Below are 17753 nucleotides of genomic sequence, written 5' to 3' on the forward strand. Positions count from 1 at the left end.
GACATTTCCGCAAAAGTGATGAATTCCCTGAAGTCACCATCAACGTGGCTGATAGAAGAAAGTCTAAACAGCATTCAAGTGACTCAAATCCCGACTTTTCCCCGAAAGGAAAAGTCAATCCAAGAATTGCTCAAAGGATGTCTCGACTCCAATTAGGAGCTATCAGACGCAGAGACTACAAGAGAATGCAAGAAGGAATGTCCTCGGAGGATGAATTCTCGGACACTTATTCTGCAATCGCTTCTGATGATACAATGTCTAGCACAGGACAAATCAGAGAAGTATTCACAATCACTGCTGATCAGTTCACTCAAATACTTCAGGAAGCTCTAGCCAAACAACGTGAAGAAATTAGAGCTGAAGTGAAGACAGAAATGAAGTTGGCTATCCAACAAATGAGAGAACTGTTAACTCAACAGCCTCAACCTCTTGAGTCCAATCAACGATTTGAATCCAGCCACCACACTCGGAATGTTGTAGAGGACAGTGATCCAGAGGTGGATGAAGTCATTATGGCTGATACACCTCCCAATGACAATAACGCTGGGGGTGGTTTAACGGATCCCCCCAATAACGATATTGGGGGTGGTTCAATAGCACCTCTCACTGGGGGTGGTCCAATTATCTTTACTCGACATCATTCAGAAAGAAATGAAGACGATGACGGGAAAATGCAAAAACTTGAAGACAAAATCAATGCTTTGATGACGGCTCAAGAAGTTAAGAAGACGGGTATTCCATGTCCTTATCCGAGGGAATGGGATTCAATACCATACCCGACCAAATTCAATCTGATTAACTTCACACAAAGTTCAATCTGATTAACTTCACACCGTTTGAGGGGAAGAGTTCGCCGATTCAGCACTTGATTTATTTCAAGTCTCATTTGGGCATGATCTCTGGAAACGAGGCTTTAATGGTCCGGTCATTCGTTGGCACCCTTCGTGGGCCCGCCTTCGATTGGTACCGACGGCTCAAGCCAGGGAGTATCAATTGCTGGGATGACATAGAAAGTTTGTTCCTCAGCAACTTCTTTGATGATGACGCCGAAGTGTCAATCGGAACCCTTCTAGATGAGAAGCAAAAAGACGGAGAGTCAGTTGACAACTTTGTCAAACGTTTCCGTAACAAAGCAATGAATTGCAGAGATCCTATCACGAAGGAGTTCATCCTGCAAACATGCCACAATAACCTCTCCATCGATGTCTTGGAAGCTCTGGGGGTTGTGCCATCCACAACTTGGAAGGAGTTAAAATCTCGGGGTGAACAAGCTGAGCACTTTCTTAAAAGAAAGAAAGCTGAGAGAGGCCAACCAATGACATCTGCAATCGTTGAGAATGCGACTCTCGATCCGAGGTTTCAAAAGGAATATTCTTTCGAAGATGATGAAGCTCCAGCCATCTTGGAATACCTCCTCGCTAATGACAAAATCGAGCTACCACCTATTAAAGATCAGGATGGTGCAACACTTTCTTAAAAGAAAGAAAGTTGAGAGAGGTCAACCGACGACATCCACAATTCCTGTGAACGCAACTCTCGATCCGAGGTTCCAAAAGGAGTATTCTTTCGAAGATGATGAAGCTCCAGCCATCTTGGAATACCTCCTCGCTAATGACAAAATCGAGCTACCACCTATTAAAGATCAGGATGGAGCTAAGATGATTACGGATCCAAATTACTGTGCGTACCACAGAAGGGTTCTTCATCCCACTGAGATTTGCTTTGGACTCAAAAACAAGATCCAAGCCCTAATTGACTCCGGCGTCATAACGACGAAAGAAGTCGAGTAAAGACGACCATACAACTCCAGTGGGTGCACGAGTATAAACTGTTTCCCCACACTCTGTTTCCCCACACTCCAAAGAGTATACGTGTATAAACTGCTTCTCGATTATCCAACTGAGTACAATGTTAAACCCGGTTTCGCAAAGGAAGCTGGGGGTGGATGATTTATATAACGGGAAGTTCCTGGAGAATCTTATATTCTTAAGGATAACCCGAACATGCGACTGAGGATAACGTACTCCTCATTACACCCAGTTTTACAAAGAAAACTGGGGGTGGATAATTCATGTAACGGGAAGTTCCCGGAAGAATGTTAAATGTAATATTCTTAGGGATAACCCCGATCATTATGAATGAAGTGATAAACACTAAACTCCTACTAAGACTTCCGAATACTCTTTTGCTGAGATGAGATTCGATCACCTCTCTAGATCAATCTTCCCTCACAAAATTCTCATCTTGGTCAAACCTTTAAACAGTTAGGACCAAAGCCAAAATACCTCTCGATTCATTCCGTGAATGAGAGGTCCACAAATTGAACGATCAAACTTTTAAACAGTTAGGATCGTCTCAAATTCCCATTTTGGTCAAACCTTTAAACAGTTAGGACCAAAGCCAAAATCTCCTCTCGATTCGTTCTATGAACGAGAGGTCCACAAATTGAATGATCAAACCTTTAAACAGTTAGGATCATCTCAGAACTCCCACTTGGTCAAACCTTACTACAGTTAGGACCAAAACCAAAATCCCCTTTCGATTCCTTCCATGAACGAGAGGTCCAGCTTCGATTTGTGCAATCAAAACTATAAAAGTTAAGATTGCTTCCAATCTCAATTGATCAAACCTTATTCAGATTCTCTGAATAGAAATCCCAATTTAAATTTCCTTTGTACCAGGAGATAGAATATAAAATTCTTCCTCTCCATCATCGGGTTTATCTCTACCAACAAACAAGAGACCAGGAGATAGAATATAAAATTCTTCCTCTCCGATTTCGGGTTTATCTCTACCAACAAACAAGAGACCAGGAGATAGAATATAAAATTCTTCCTCTCCATCATCGGGTTTATCTCTACCAACAAACAAGAGACCAGGAGATAGAATATAAAATTCTTCCTCTCCATCATCGGGTTCATCTCTACCAACAAAAAAGAGACCTGATTACTCCAATAGGTACACGAGTCTAAACTGTTTCCCTACCATCAACAGGAAGTTTCTGGAGAATATTACTCAGAATATTCTTAAGAATAACCTGCATACTCCAACGGGTACACGAGTCTAAACTGTATTCCCACCCTCAACAGGAAGTTTATGGAGAATATCAGTTAAAATATTCTTGAGAATAACCTGACTACCCCTAAACGGTTATATGCAGTGTCAACTTGACGACAAGAGCTGATTTCACAAATATAAGTTCCAGCTTTAATTCAAGATCTCTACAATGGACAAGCGATAAACGCGATGCCGGGAAGAATCTTAACTATTCTACAAAGCACTGAATAGATTGAGAGAAAAAGAGATCAAAAGTTGAAGCCACATATGGGTTCCTCTACACGATCTACTCAACCAAGCATTGAAAGGATCATAAGTAAGACCTATCTTATCCAAAGCATCCCAGAACTCCTCTATAAAAGATTGAGTCTGGAATACTTTGGAGGGGGTATCTGTAGGCGTCAAAAAATGCTGAAAGATATCCAAATACAGCTCAAGAGGAAATCATCCAAAAAGGCAGAAAAAACACAAGTCTTGACTGTCTCGCCGTGCGAGACAGACTTGACTGTCTCGCCGCGCGAGACAGTCTTTACTGTCTCGCCGTGCGAGACAGTCTTTACTGTCTCGCGGGCGAGACAGACTTTTACTGTCTCGCCCACGCGAGACAGTCTTTGCTGTCTCGCCGTGCGAGACAGAATTTACTGTCTCGCACGTGAAACAGTTTTCAGATGGTCAAAACTACCTTTGCACGAGACAGCAAACACTGTCTCGCCCGTCGAGACAGCAAAAGCTGTCTCGCGAACCTGTTTTCTGCCAACTGTTCTTGGAGGTTATAAATACCCTCCTAAGGCCATTTTTCCAGGGGGCTGATCATTGTGAGTACTTCAGAGCAATCCAGAGCAATCCAGAGCAGAGAGAGAGCAGAGGTGCTGATCTTACGGCCAATCCTTGATAATCAGGCTTTGACTTGATTTCAAGAAGAACGACTATCTTACATCGATAAGATATCGTTTCAATTTCTCACTTCGATAAACGAAGTCAGAATCATAAACCCCTCACGGTTCAATCAGAATCTGTGATTTGGTGGTCCACGAGTCAAAGCGCTCCCGGCACAGGCAAAGATCCCACGAAAGCAGTGATCCAAACAACGATCCTGCGTTTATTTTCTCAAGAGTTGTAATTTTCTTTTTGTTGTGTAAAAGAGTCTTATAAAAAGGCTGTTTTCTTTGAATTTATTGTAATCGACCGAAGATATAATGAATTCGACAACGAAACCAACTTTTGGCGAAAACAATGTGATTCACACTTAAGAAAATTATTTTCCTAGCTTTTTGGGAGGAAAACAAAGAAATGAAATGTTAATGAGATCAGATGAGTTGTTGCAATCTTATTGGATGATATGAGTGATTTTTAAATATGAGATGAGATGAGTTGAGTGATGTTGTGGATGAAAATAATATTTTATTAGATGTGATGGATGTGATGGATGAGTTGTTGGATGAAAATATTATTTTATTAGATGTGGTGGATGAGTTGTTGGATAAAAATAATATTTTATTAGATATTGTGGGTGAGTTTTAGGGATGGAAATGTGTGAAATTGTACTTTTTGAGATTTCTTGGTTTTTATTTTTATTTTTTGGTTTTTTGGGAAATAACCAAACAGGCCCTAAAGGGAGAACGATATAAGATATGATATGATTTGAGGAACTTAAGGTAATTAAGTGTAATTAACCCTATGGATATATCTTTAAAAAAATTTACCAAAAAATAAGGCTCCCAGTCACGCTGAAGCTTCGTCGACCCGTGCCTGGCTGCCTGGCCAAATTTCATGTACTTTCCAAAATATTTCTTTTTTAAGCCCCTTTTCTCCTTCTCCAAATCCCCCTTTTCACTTTCTCATAGTCGAAAACCCTAGATCTCAACCCACGTTCGATCATCAAAGCGATCTTGGAGCTGATCTGGTATCGCTCTCTTTGAATCGAACCAGAACCATCAATGGCGGATCAGACGGCGAAGGGCGACGATTTCGAGAAGAAAGCGGAGAAAAAGCTCACCGGGTGGTCCTTTTTTGGATCCAAAACCGATGAAGCCGTCGATTTGTACGAGAAGGCCGCCAATTGCTTCAAGCTCGCCAAGAACTGTAAGAATCTGTTTGTTTCGATCGGTTCGGATCGCGATCATCCAAATGATTAGGGGGATTCTAGAGTTTCCAATCCTTTTTATTGGTTCAATTATTGGTTAATTTTAAAAAATTCTTTTTGATGTATTTGGCTTAGGGGAGAGAGCTGGTGCCGTGTACATCAAATTAGCGAATTGTCACTTAAAGGTTTGTGCTCACTTGAATTCTCTACTTCGATTACTTAAGCTTGTTTAAAGTTAGAAATATTCATTTATAAGTGCAGTTGGATAGCAAGCATGAAGCTGCCTCAGCTTATGTAGATGCAGCAAACTCTTACAAGAAATTTTCAATGCGAGGTACTTGGATTTATTAGGTTAAGTAATTATTTTGTGGGGCAAAATCTCACGTAGCATTTTTTTAGCGAATCATCTTACTTTATTGCGTGCTTCATGCCTCTAAGAGCACCGAAGATTGATTTTGGAATTTTTTTATATTCATAGGTTGCAAGTAAATAGTGTTTAGTTCTTGATAACAGCTCATGCAGTTTGCATGATGCTTATGGTTGTGGTTTTGAGATTAGATTTTTTAAGAAACATGGTTAGCGTACTTACACGAATACTTTCTTTGCTCTTTTCTGTTGGATTGACTTCTTTTATACAGTGTTTTAATTATTCTGTGATTTCATATGGTAGGTTTTATTAACTAAATATATCCTTTTTCGCTTTTGGATCTTATCTATGAGGAGATGAGACTGTCGATAAGGCTGATCATATGGTATTTATCTATAACATTCATTTTCATCTTTGAACCTTATTAATAAATAGTTAATGTTGTTCTTTTATGATGAAATTAGATGGTAGGGTTTTTATACAGCATCCACATTTTACCTTTGATGACTGTTGTGCATCTGCTGCAGATGAAGTATGGATGGACGGAAGTGCATAGGCGAAAGGGTAAAGATCATTAGGCTAACTAACCTAGTTGGGTAAACATTTATGCTAGAAATATCCAGGAAATGATTATCTTTGGCGCAAAAAAGGCTAGCCTCCGACTCACAGCAGTGTTTTAGGGTAGCGTCATTGACCGTGAATTTGGCACCTTATAGGAGTCTGATGTTGTCTGGCCCTAAAGGTTTGGTTGGTCTCATGCGGAGCTTTATCGACCATGGGAAGCTTAGTCACCGTCCTGTTTTGGTGGAAGGCTTTGGGACCCTGGGTAATGATAGGAAGGGTAAAGAAGGATGAGAATTGGCCACGAATTTTAAAGCGGTTTTTCTAAGAAATGATATCGCTATGCGAGTCTAGGTTTCGGCCCATTAAAATGGCCCTTAACCTAGGGGGCATGTTAGAATATAAAAGAATGTAATCCTCAACTCTCACCATAACTTCGAAGTTTTGGCGTCATGGTTAAAAGGACTTAGTTTAAGAGCTTAATTGGCTATGATTGTGATTGTATGAAACTTATTTAGCCCAACCAAGGCTGGTAAGTGTGCACATGTTTTCACTGATGTATCATGTTATAGTGCTGTGGTTTTATTTCTCGGCTATTGGTCTATCTCGAATTACTTATGCGAGAAACTGAGAAATAATAAATTTTATTTCATTGTCCCAATAAATAGTTGCGCTACTGAATATGCATGCCCATTAAGATCCTATATTTTCTGAGTTTAATAGACGTAAAGTGCATTCACAGATGTCTATGGATTTTTTATGGAAACTTTTTAAAATTCTGTACATTAAAGTTTATAAGCTCGGCAGAATTGGTGTATCTTTAAGTGATTTCATTTATATGTTATCTTGGACTCCATTCTGAGTTGTGTATCACTCCAATCAAGCATCATTAAAAAAGAAAAAATCAGTTTTATCTTTCTGTTGATATTATTTCTCATGTCTTATGCAGATGCTGCTAATTCCCTGAACCAAGCTGTAAATCTCTTTTTGGAGATCGGCAGATTAAATATGGCCGCAAGATATTGCAAGGTAGCAGATCGGAGTACTTGTTGGACCTTAAACTAAGTGGAAAAGTTTAGAATATTTGTTTCCATATGCATTATGTTGCTAATTGCATTTTATTTAGTTGTGGATTATGTTATATATATGATCCCTCTGTTAACTGCTTATATTCAGATTATTATGGTGTCCTCGATCTAGATTTAATGAGTTCTCTATGAAATGTTCTGAAAGGTCATGCGTTTGCTATGCTGACCAAGGGTTACATGTGTGCGTAGGAACTTGGTGAATTATATGAGAAAGAACAAGACATTGAGAAGGCTATGGACTACTTTGAGCGAGCTGCTGATCTTTTCCATAGTGAGGAGGTAACAACTTCTGCAAATCAATGCAAGCAGAAAGTTGCTGAATTTTCTGCTCAGCTAGAACAGTAAGATATATACCTTGCTTGGAATAATTATTTAAATTTATCTGTTGAAGTTATAAATTAATTTTATTTGTTCACCATCATTTTGTTATGTAAAACTTTAAAATTATATCAGAGTTCCACTTTCTCCTATAAAATCTCATAATATTGTGAAGGGTTTGCCCACAGAAATGCACAACATTGCCAAGGCCTTGCATGTAAGTATCTATGGGCCTATGGCTTGAATTTCAACCTTGCAAGGCTAGATCTTACACTTTTGGTGATTAATCTTACAAGTTACACTTTACAGCACAAATCATACTCCCTTTAAAAGCACGAGTTCGAAAAATCTTTTTTAGATAAATATACCCCTTTATAGTTTGAACTACCTTATCTATAATCAAATTCTAATTTTCAATGGTCAATATTACCCTTCATTATTTTGAATATTTTATTTATATCTTAATCTATCCTAATCATAATCATATCTTATCCTAATCCTATGTGAACCATGTTTAGCTTAACAATTTAAAAAACTAATATTAATAAAATATATAAAACATAAAAATGATATTAGTTTGTTAAGATAAAGAAATTACAAGTAGATAGCATATTATAATACATGAAGTATTGCAAAAAAACCATAAAAAGTTTTAAAACTGCAGAAAAGACCCTGAAAAGTTCAAAATTATAAAAATTATCCCAATGTCTCAAAACTTAAAATAAAAAACATGAAATTAAAAAATTAACATCAGTTTGCAAAGAATTTAAAATTTACAGTTAACACCTCAATGTCTCAAAAATTATAGAAACACCCTCAAAAGTTTAAATTACAGACAAGCACATTAAAATTCTAAAATTTTAAAACTTACAAACAACACAGATGAATTCAACAGATTACCATGATACACCTAAAATTTTTGACATTTAAATTTAAATTTTTTAATTAGCACTCTTAATATCTCAAAAATTATAGAAACAACTTTAAAAGTTTAAATTATAAAAAGCCACCCTAAAATTCTAAAATTTGTAAATAACATAAGATGAATTCAAGATATTACCCTTAGACACCTAAAAAATTAAAATTTGCCGAAATTAACCTTAAAATTTTTAAAAAACTCCTTCAAAATTTAAAAATAGTAAAAAAACCCTCTAAATTTTCAAAAATTTTAACTAGCACACATCAAATTCGTCGATTGGTAGACCGCTAAAATTTAATATTTTCAAAATTAATCTATAGTTTTAATAATTGTAAAAGACACCCTCAAAATTTTAGAGTTACAAGAAATATACTAACATTTAAAAAATTACCACCAACACATGAAACATAGAGTTTACAACTACCAAACTTAAAAGTAAATTTTTTTAAAAAATCTTTCAAAATTTTAAAAATTACAAATCACACCCTCAAATTCAAAACCACAAAAATGGGCTAAAATTTTAAAACTTGGCAAAAAAAAGTGTAATTTTTTGGTATTTTTCATATATATATATATATTAAAATTTCTAATTTAGGGATTTACTATCCATTTTCAGCATCTAAGAATAGTCTAAGTTGATACTGGTAAACAAAAATAATAAGAATTGATTAAAAACATCCGGTTAATGGATAAAAATTTTAAAAATATTATAGATTAAAAATTATCGGCGCTATATAAATTAAAGTAATTTCATATAATTTTAGTAATAAGTTGGGGTAGCCAAAATACATTCGTAACATTAATTGATAGATGTTTAAATCCATAGAAATGATAAAACACTATAATATTATACCTTAGCATTAATTGATTTTAATTTAGAAACTTTAATCTTTGACGTTAATAATATTTATAGGGTAAAAGAATACAAGGAATTACATATGGAGAAACTATTAGAATATTTAGAGATAACTTTAAAAGAATTGAGTTATTTCCATTGCAAATGGGAAAGTGATGGAAATAAATCTAAAATTCAGAAAACGTCAATGAATCACTTGAATTGGCATTAACATAAGACATATCTATTAATGAAGCACTGAATGAGTTACATTAAAAAATAATTTAATAACTTTATCCTAATCAAAGAAAAAATCTCCATGGAAGACATAAGAAAAATTAGTAAGTATTCATAAATTCCATACTGTGTTCTTCAAATTAAATATTAATATTATAATCTAAGAAAAATTAGTAATGAATAATGCAGGTATTTATTTTAGATCTTTATGGAAAATGACAGGGATAGAGCCAAGGTAATATTATTGAAATAACAGAAATTCTTATTGGATGCACATCAGAAGAATTCATTTTAGAGGAAAATAAAGAGATAGCTTCTAATTTATTTAAGTAATAAATTAGGAACACAAAGAATTTTATATATATGAAATTAATATTTATTCTTATTGAAATAGAAAAAAATCAAAGTCTATATTTTGAGCAGTTTGTGTTGAACATCATAAGTACATTTGATTTTTTTGTAGAGTTAAATGAGATGATAAAAAATTAACGAGCCCAGGAAAGATAATAGCATAAAAAAATACAAAATTAGCCTGATGTCACAATTGATGTAGATGATAAAGACAATACTCTAGAATTGTCCGAGAAATGATAAATGATAAACCTGAAGAAGGATTGATCTTAACTCAATAAAAAATAAAATAGAAGAAATAAAAAGCAATATTTTCTGAATATTTTATAGAATAGTTTAATTATTTTGAGTGAAATTAGGAATCTTTAGAAGGGAGTTTCATGAATTTTTTTCAGTACTTTTATATTCTTATGTAGATGTTTTTATCATATAAAAGTATACTAGAGTTAGTATTAATCTTTAATTTATATTTTTTTATGAAGTCTATCAATGATTAGGAATAAACTTCATATTCTCTTTTGTATCGTTTTAACATACTTTAAATCAATCATTTTGCCATATTGGTTTTAAATATTCACATTCCTTGTATAATACTATTTTAATATTTTTCACTTTGCATTGCTATACTTTCTCAAATAAAGCTTAGTTTCATATCAGTCAAAAATAATATGAAAATTCAAATTATTTTTAAATTATATTTGTTTTTTGTCAATTCAAATATCAACATGAAAATTTAAATAGGGTGTATCCCATTTAAACAAATATAAAAAAATAATCGGGATGTAAGAGTTTAAAGAAAAAATGAGCATAAACTGTCAAAAATACTTAATCATGGTATTAAATCACGTGCATTGCACGTGTGTAAAAACTAGTACATAAAAACATAGCACCATATAAGTAACTGACACCAATCCTTATCATGTCAGAAATCACAAATATGTCTGATCTTGAATACATCTCTAGTCAGGAGACTGAGCAGCACATTATCATGGAAACCTTGTCAATAACTCATCCTTGTTTCAGACCTGATTGATCTATACTTAGATGACCTTTCCAATCCGTGTGATCTATAGGATCTGGAAATATCTGATGAGTTCAATGCATAGAATCAACACAATCTGGTATCATCGGGGATGTTTGGATAGAGGACTTCCATTTTAGAATTTACGATTTGTCATAAATCCAATAAATCGTTAATTTTTCAAAATCCTCACTTTTTGCTTGGTAAGTAGGATAATATGATAGAAAGTGTATATTATCAATCTTTTATTAGTTTTGGTACAAATTAGAACATGTGAGTTAAGACTTTTGGACCCCACCTTGAATTTAATAGAATTGGCCTGGAGCACTAGCTGCTACTACGATGTGACCAGCCTTTCAATTTCTTAATACTTGTTTAGCTTTCTTTTTACACTTGCGTGGGTCCGTTTTATTTTTCTTTTTTACTTGGACGACTTCCTCACCAAAATTGCAGCTAATTGTGAGGATTTTCTCACACTTGATTTTGCTTAGATGTCATCTAGAATCCTCATTAATCTGCACTTCCAAATTGTTGCAACCAAACACAAGATTTGAAGTGAGATTTTCCTCTGACAATTTTTGACTGTTGGGCCCATACTGAAGAATTTTTAAAGCTTCCTTGTAACCAAGCAGTGCTTTACCTGATTTGAGATCAGCTATTGGTATTCATAGATATGCAATCTGATCGAGTTGTGGTATTTAGTCTGAAATTAAGCAAGAATGTTAAGTTTATGCATAGAAAAAAAATTTATGATATAAATATTAGTAGACCCTTCGTACTGTTATATTATGCACTACCGTGCAAGTAGTTGGAATATATCTTTTTGATTTAGATATGGATCTGAGTAAAAGTTTTATATTGATTAACTGTAGATCTGACTTTAGGATAAGGCTACCACTGACAATATTGAAATCATGATAGATTTCAACTATGGTGCCAGAAATCAAATCATCAATATGGTGAAAACCTTGATGCTTGCAAGGCTTGCATATATGGGGATTTATGCAAGAAAAACTTTGCAATTGTTCTCTTCACCTTGCATCCATTCATATCTTTCTTATACTGTATATACACAATAGACTACATCTCATGCAATAAGGCTCGCAAAGCTAAATGTTTTTAAACCTGCATCATTATACATATAATACTGTTGAATTGCTTTATGGTTTGTTCACTTAAGAGTCCTCTACTTACGTCAGCCTGCAGGCTTTTATTTGGTTGTAATGTGCATATTTTCAATTGTGGTTTTGGCATCATGGTTACGACTTATTCTTAATTTTGTCTCGTGTTTTAATCCGATTTTCTGTTTATAGATGTGTAGTTACAGAGATGACAACTCATGTTATACTTAATGTTTGTTATTATTTTGAGCATGGGCTTTATAGTTTATTTCGAATATTTAGCTGTTGTATAAGTAAAAAGTTCTCCTTATTCTGTTTGCACATCCCACATACATTTGCTACTCTCTCCTTACATCACATTGAACATAATAATGATCATGTTATGTTTTCAATAGTACTTCTGACTTCTTTTCCAGATACCCAAAGGCAATTGAGATCTTTGAAACAATAGCACGCCAGTCGATGAATAACAACCTTCTTAAGTACAGCGTTAAGGGTATTCTCCTGAACGCTGGAATTTGTCAACTATGCAGAGGAGATGTTGTAGGAATTACAAATGCCTTAGAGCGATATCAGGTCAAAGTGTCGCCGCCTTTTAATTACTGGAGCTTGCATCTGTGAAGCTTTCAGAAGAGAATCTAAGCCTACTGGTATTTGTTTGTACAGGAACTTGATCCAACCTTTTCAGGGACACGGGAATACAAACTTTTGGCTGTAAGTTGATTTACAAGATTTTATTGTGCATTTCCTGCTAATATTTTGCTCCATCGATGGTGCAATTTTGAAATTATAAATTAAATTATAGATCCCTCACTGGTTAGTTACCCTTCCTACATTGATCACGTATTATATGCACATAAGTGAATAAACTTGGCATCCTCTTACTATGAGATAATATTGTCTTACTGATTATCGTTTATATTACAGGACTTAGCTGCAGCAATTGATGAAGAAGATATCGCGAAATTCACTGATTGCATCAAAGAATTTGATAGCATGACAAGGCTGGTATGGTTTCCTTCGATTATTTAATGCCTTGTGTGTATAGTTTCACTTCTTTGTAGCGCCATCCTGCTTTAGGATTTGCATGGTTTGCATACACAATCTGGTTTTGATATCAATACATTCATCTAATTGGAATTTTGAGAAAGTAAAATACAAGACGATCTTCTCAGATGTAAACAATGTAAAAGATGTTTGGATGAATTCTGCAATGAGAGCATGCTTAAGTGATTTGCTTATTGCAGTTAATGAAGCGGAGATAATTAGTCACATAATGCGAGCTGCTTGTTTTCATAATGTTACAGTTCATTGCATGCTTTAGCCTATTGTTGATAACTTGAAAGTTTGTTTGATTGCTAAGTTTTTTGGATTATACCTGTAGTCAATTACCAGAACTAATATGCATTCCCTCTGATGCTAAAATGCTGGTTTTTTGCTATTTCATTCAGTGTTGTCAATGCGCGAGACGCAATGCTGTGCGCAAAACATCTTTACACGCACATGCGTAAGGCGCAACGCAATGCGCGCGCCCGGGTGACGCGAGGCGCCCACCACACACATAAATTCTCAATATATATAATCAAGCACGAAAGAACATGTTTTTAGAATTTACATGAAAAATATGTTAGGATAAATAATATATTACTACAAAATCACAATATAATACCTCAATTTCTAATGCTAACCCATCATAATAGCAAAATGAATAAATTTTCAAATTAAATGTTAAATCAAGACTAATAAGTAATATCCAAGCAAAGGATTAGTAATGGTCCTCAATTAAAGGCTACTAAAAAGACCTAATGGATTTATTTTGCTTTTTGGGATATGAATTATCAAGTATAAAGACTCGATTGAAATGTTTACAAACAAAATTATATGAGGATGTATACTACATGCACCCTGCACAAAGTAAGGATGTATGCAAGGCACAAAAGACGTTGCATCAGACGTGGGGCGCTTCGCCACCGCTCCGCACTGCAAGGCGCATGAGACGTAGTTAGGCGCGCGCCTTTGAAAACACTGATTTCACTTTGTTTGCTCCTTTGACTGGGTATGTTTCCTTACAACAAATTGATCATTTATTTTCAAACATCCCTTCTTGCAACTGTATCTTACTTCTAGAGAATTTTAGAGGATTTCTAGTTCGTTTGCAGCTGCCGTGAGCTAAAATTGCATCACCATTAAGAGAGGTGTTTGTAGGGTCAAAAAATTAAAGTTGATTGATTCTTATTTTAAGAATGAGATCTATCACTTGGTAAGAACCTTTTACAATCTCTCTCTCGATTACAGAGGAAGAGAAGATATATTTGACTTCTCTTTTGTTTAAGGAGGGTTCTAGGTGGTGAGAGGATGCTTCACTCGATGCTTGAGTCGAGATTACTTCCCGTTGACGATCATAAATAGATCACGAACGCTCCTGTTGGCTGCTAAATGATTTCCGAAGTGGGATTTTGCCAAAAAGGTTCCAAAAGTCCCCCTTCTTCATAGCTATTTATAGAGATTTAGCACGTAACTGACGTGCTGAAATCGTGGGTAGAGGGCGTAACTGTCTCCTGCAATTTAGCCCACGTGTCTGACAGGGTCCTCGTGACTGTTACAACTTGATTTAATGTGGGTGACAAGCTTCACTGCGTTGGCGAACCTCGTCCTTGATGTCGAGGCTCGTTGCGTGACGAGTATCATCTTTGATGTGGAACCTCGCTGCATGGCGAGTCTCGTCTTTGACTAAGACGAGGTTCGTCATTGTGATGAACCTCGTTATGTTTGAGTGAGCTTTGACACTCTTTTGTCTCTTGGCATTTTTAGTGCCCACAAGGCCAAATAATTAGCCGATGATAATAATCTATGAAGCTCAATGAGAATGGAGGAGAAATAGGCTTTTTTGACTAACCTCTGAATCCCCCCTCTTTCTTTTCTCTATGGCAAAGACCTTTTCTCACCCTCCTTTCGTGTTGACAATGTCTATTTATAGGCTTGAGAGCATTATGGAGTGAGTTAATGAGCTTTAATTCCCTTTAAAATGAGGGAGTTAGTGGTCATTAACTCCTATTTAAATGAGTGAGTTAGTGGTCATTAAGTCTTCTTAAATGGGTGAGTTATTAGTCATTAACCCTCCTTAAATATAACATCTAAAAATGATCACAGACGAGGTTCGTCAATAACGGCTATGCATGAGGTTCGTCAATAATGGCAACGACGAACTTCATCTTCAATGACGAACTTCGTTTATGGGTGAACTTCATCTTTAATAGCTGACTCCAATTGCGTAGCAAGTCTTGTGAATTTCCTTTGACGAGCTTCCTCTTCATTGACGATCTTCTCCTCCAATGATGAACTTCAAACCTCGTTTCCAATGACGAGCTTCGTCTTTTGATGTCAAACCTCGCTGCGTGGCGAGCCTCGTCTTTGACTGAGACGAGGTTCGTCATTGTGATGAACCTCGTCATGTTTGAGTGAACTTCGACCTTTCAGGCGAGCTTGGTTCATGCAGGCGAGGTTAGAGTATGCGGGCGAACCTCGCATGCGAAGCTGTCAGGTGAGCTTCAATCAGTTCAGGCGAGTTTCAAGCATTCAGACGAGCTTGACTCATGCAGGCGAAGTTCAGTGTTCCTTTGCGGGCGAACTTTAGCTTTCAGGCGAAGCTCAGCCTTCAGGCGAACTCAAGTCTTCGCAGGCGTCGAGGAACATAACTCACGAAGTTCGGTTTGCCGCCGCCCGTTTTGCCAAATTCCCTCCGGTTTGAGAGATATCAACGTTTTTGTCCGCCTTTAGGCGTTCCTTTGAGCTTCTTTGTTAGGAATTGAGGCAATTTTTATTGCGTACAGTGTTCTTAGCTCAATTTATATTTGTAGCAAGCATCTTTCTCTCCTTATCCTTGTACAGGTATTGAGCACCGTTTTTAAGAGTTGATGTTGGCTTGATGGTTGGCTATAAATTGCATTTCCTTTGTTCTCCCATTATCCAATGGTTCCCCCTAAAAAATGCTGGCTCCTCGCCTTGCAGTGCATATTTTCTTAGTTTCCCTTTCATGTGTTTTAGTTGTGCCATTGTCTGTTTGAAGGCATGTCCATGATCTTTTGTATAAATAAAACTGAGAGTCTTTGCATTGTGTTAGCTACATCAATAGCTGTCTAGGGAAATACTTCCTTTTTTTATGGACAACTTAACGCAGTCTACTTTTTGCATGGTTGGATGAGCTAATTTTTGAACGCATAACATTCGACTGGTGTAGTTCTCTGCCTGTAGTTGTGTCTTTTAGGTGCCCTAGTATCACCTGCTTCTTTGCTAACTCACTAATTCTTAGTTTCTTTCATGTTTGTTGACCTTCAAAATATGCTTGAACCCTTTCTTGGAGCTTTGACTGCCTTCTTCATAGGCAAACCCTTTTCGCTGTGGATACACATGCATTTTCACAGATGAAACCTTTTGGCTTGGATGACCTGGGAAATCAAGAGGCACATTGTTCTTGTGATCTTATGGAATTCTGATGCAACTGATATTTTATGCCCATTACAAAGCCATGCAAATTTAATAACCAAAAATTGATTTTTCAGAGAGCTACAATTTTTGATTATTTGTGAACAGGTGTAGCTATCAGATCACTTGTTCAGATTGACTTGAACCATCATGTATCATATTACTTTCTATGCTTGTTATTTTTCAGATCAAAATCTTTAATTTTTCTTTGAAAAGCTTGCACTGGACTTTTGATTATTAGTGAACAGATGTTGCTATCAGACCACTTGTTCAGATTGGTTTACTCAAATCATCATGTACCATATTACTTTCTATGCCTGTTATTTTTCAAATCAACCTTTAAATTTTCTTTGAAAAGCTTGCACTTGTTAAATTTTGGGAAACTTATGTATAGTGGAGATCTTTTTTTATGATGACGATTCATGTAGCCAATCCTATGAATTGGTTTAGACAGACATGGCCTTTATTTTATCAACTGTGAACTTATTTTCATCATTTGTCATATTGTCGACTCCCTTATCTCTTGCACTGCTGATAAAATGCAGGATCCCTGGAAAACAACACTTCTGCTTAGAGCAAAGAATACACTCAAGGCCAAGGAAGACGAAGAGGATGATCTGACTTAAAAGAGCTCACTTAGATCTAAATTTATGTGCTGCCATTTGATTTGTTTTACTCAGTTCGTGGTGCTTATTTCTACTCTCAGTTTATGTAATTAACTGCAAGCACATTGGAGATGTACGTAAGGTTTGAGAATGCATATTATGGATTGATATGTTTTCATTTTTTGTGAATTTGTTTCTTTAATATGTTGTTGCTGATAGGCATTATCAAGACAATGAGGAGATTGGGTTTTGGATTTAGTTTGGTTGATGTGTGCTTTAGATGAAGTTACCGGTTGGATGTCTTCAGAGGGGGATATGTACAACTAAAATTCTCTTCTGTTCGTTCGTTTTCCTTTTCATTCAAAAACTATGTGAACGAAACTATCATCAATTAATTTACAAGAAAAACTTGGTATTTTAGCTATTGGTTATGGATTCTGATATTAGGATGGTGTCTGGAACTGCAGATGTCTTGAGCATGTACATGCGACTCCTTGTGAACTGCCGAGGTAAAACCCCCAAAATTTCAGGGAATTTGTGAAATGAACCCTTAATATTTACTGTAATTATTAATAAACCTGATGAACTAGAAAAGTGGTTCTCCTTATTCAAATCAACGATAGTAACAACTATGTCAAAAGAAATACATGTATTACAAATAAAAAGGAACCATGAAATGTGCACACAAACTTACATGTAGGTAGCCTA

General features: G+C 35.8%; 1 protein-coding gene across 1 annotated transcript; it reads left to right on the plus strand.

Annotated features, from left to right (window-relative positions):
* On the plus strand, positions 4778-17303 carry LOC109836904 (alpha-soluble NSF attachment protein-like). Its single transcript, XM_020404947.1, has 9 exons — positions 4778-5139; positions 5276-5325; positions 5402-5474; positions 7018-7097; positions 7346-7497; positions 12375-12534; positions 12625-12672; positions 12886-12966; positions 16986-17303. The coding sequence occupies exons 1-9, from the start codon at positions 4995-4997 to the stop codon at positions 17064-17066; spliced, it is 870 nt and encodes a 289-aa protein (XP_020260536.1). The 5' UTR covers positions 4778-4994; the 3' UTR covers positions 17067-17303.

The sequence above is a fragment of the Asparagus officinalis genome, chromosome 4 (assembly GCF_001876935.1).
Source record: "Asparagus officinalis chromosome 4, Aspof.V1, whole genome shotgun sequence".
Classification (NCBI taxonomy): domain Eukaryota; kingdom Viridiplantae; phylum Streptophyta; class Magnoliopsida; order Asparagales; family Asparagaceae; genus Asparagus; species Asparagus officinalis.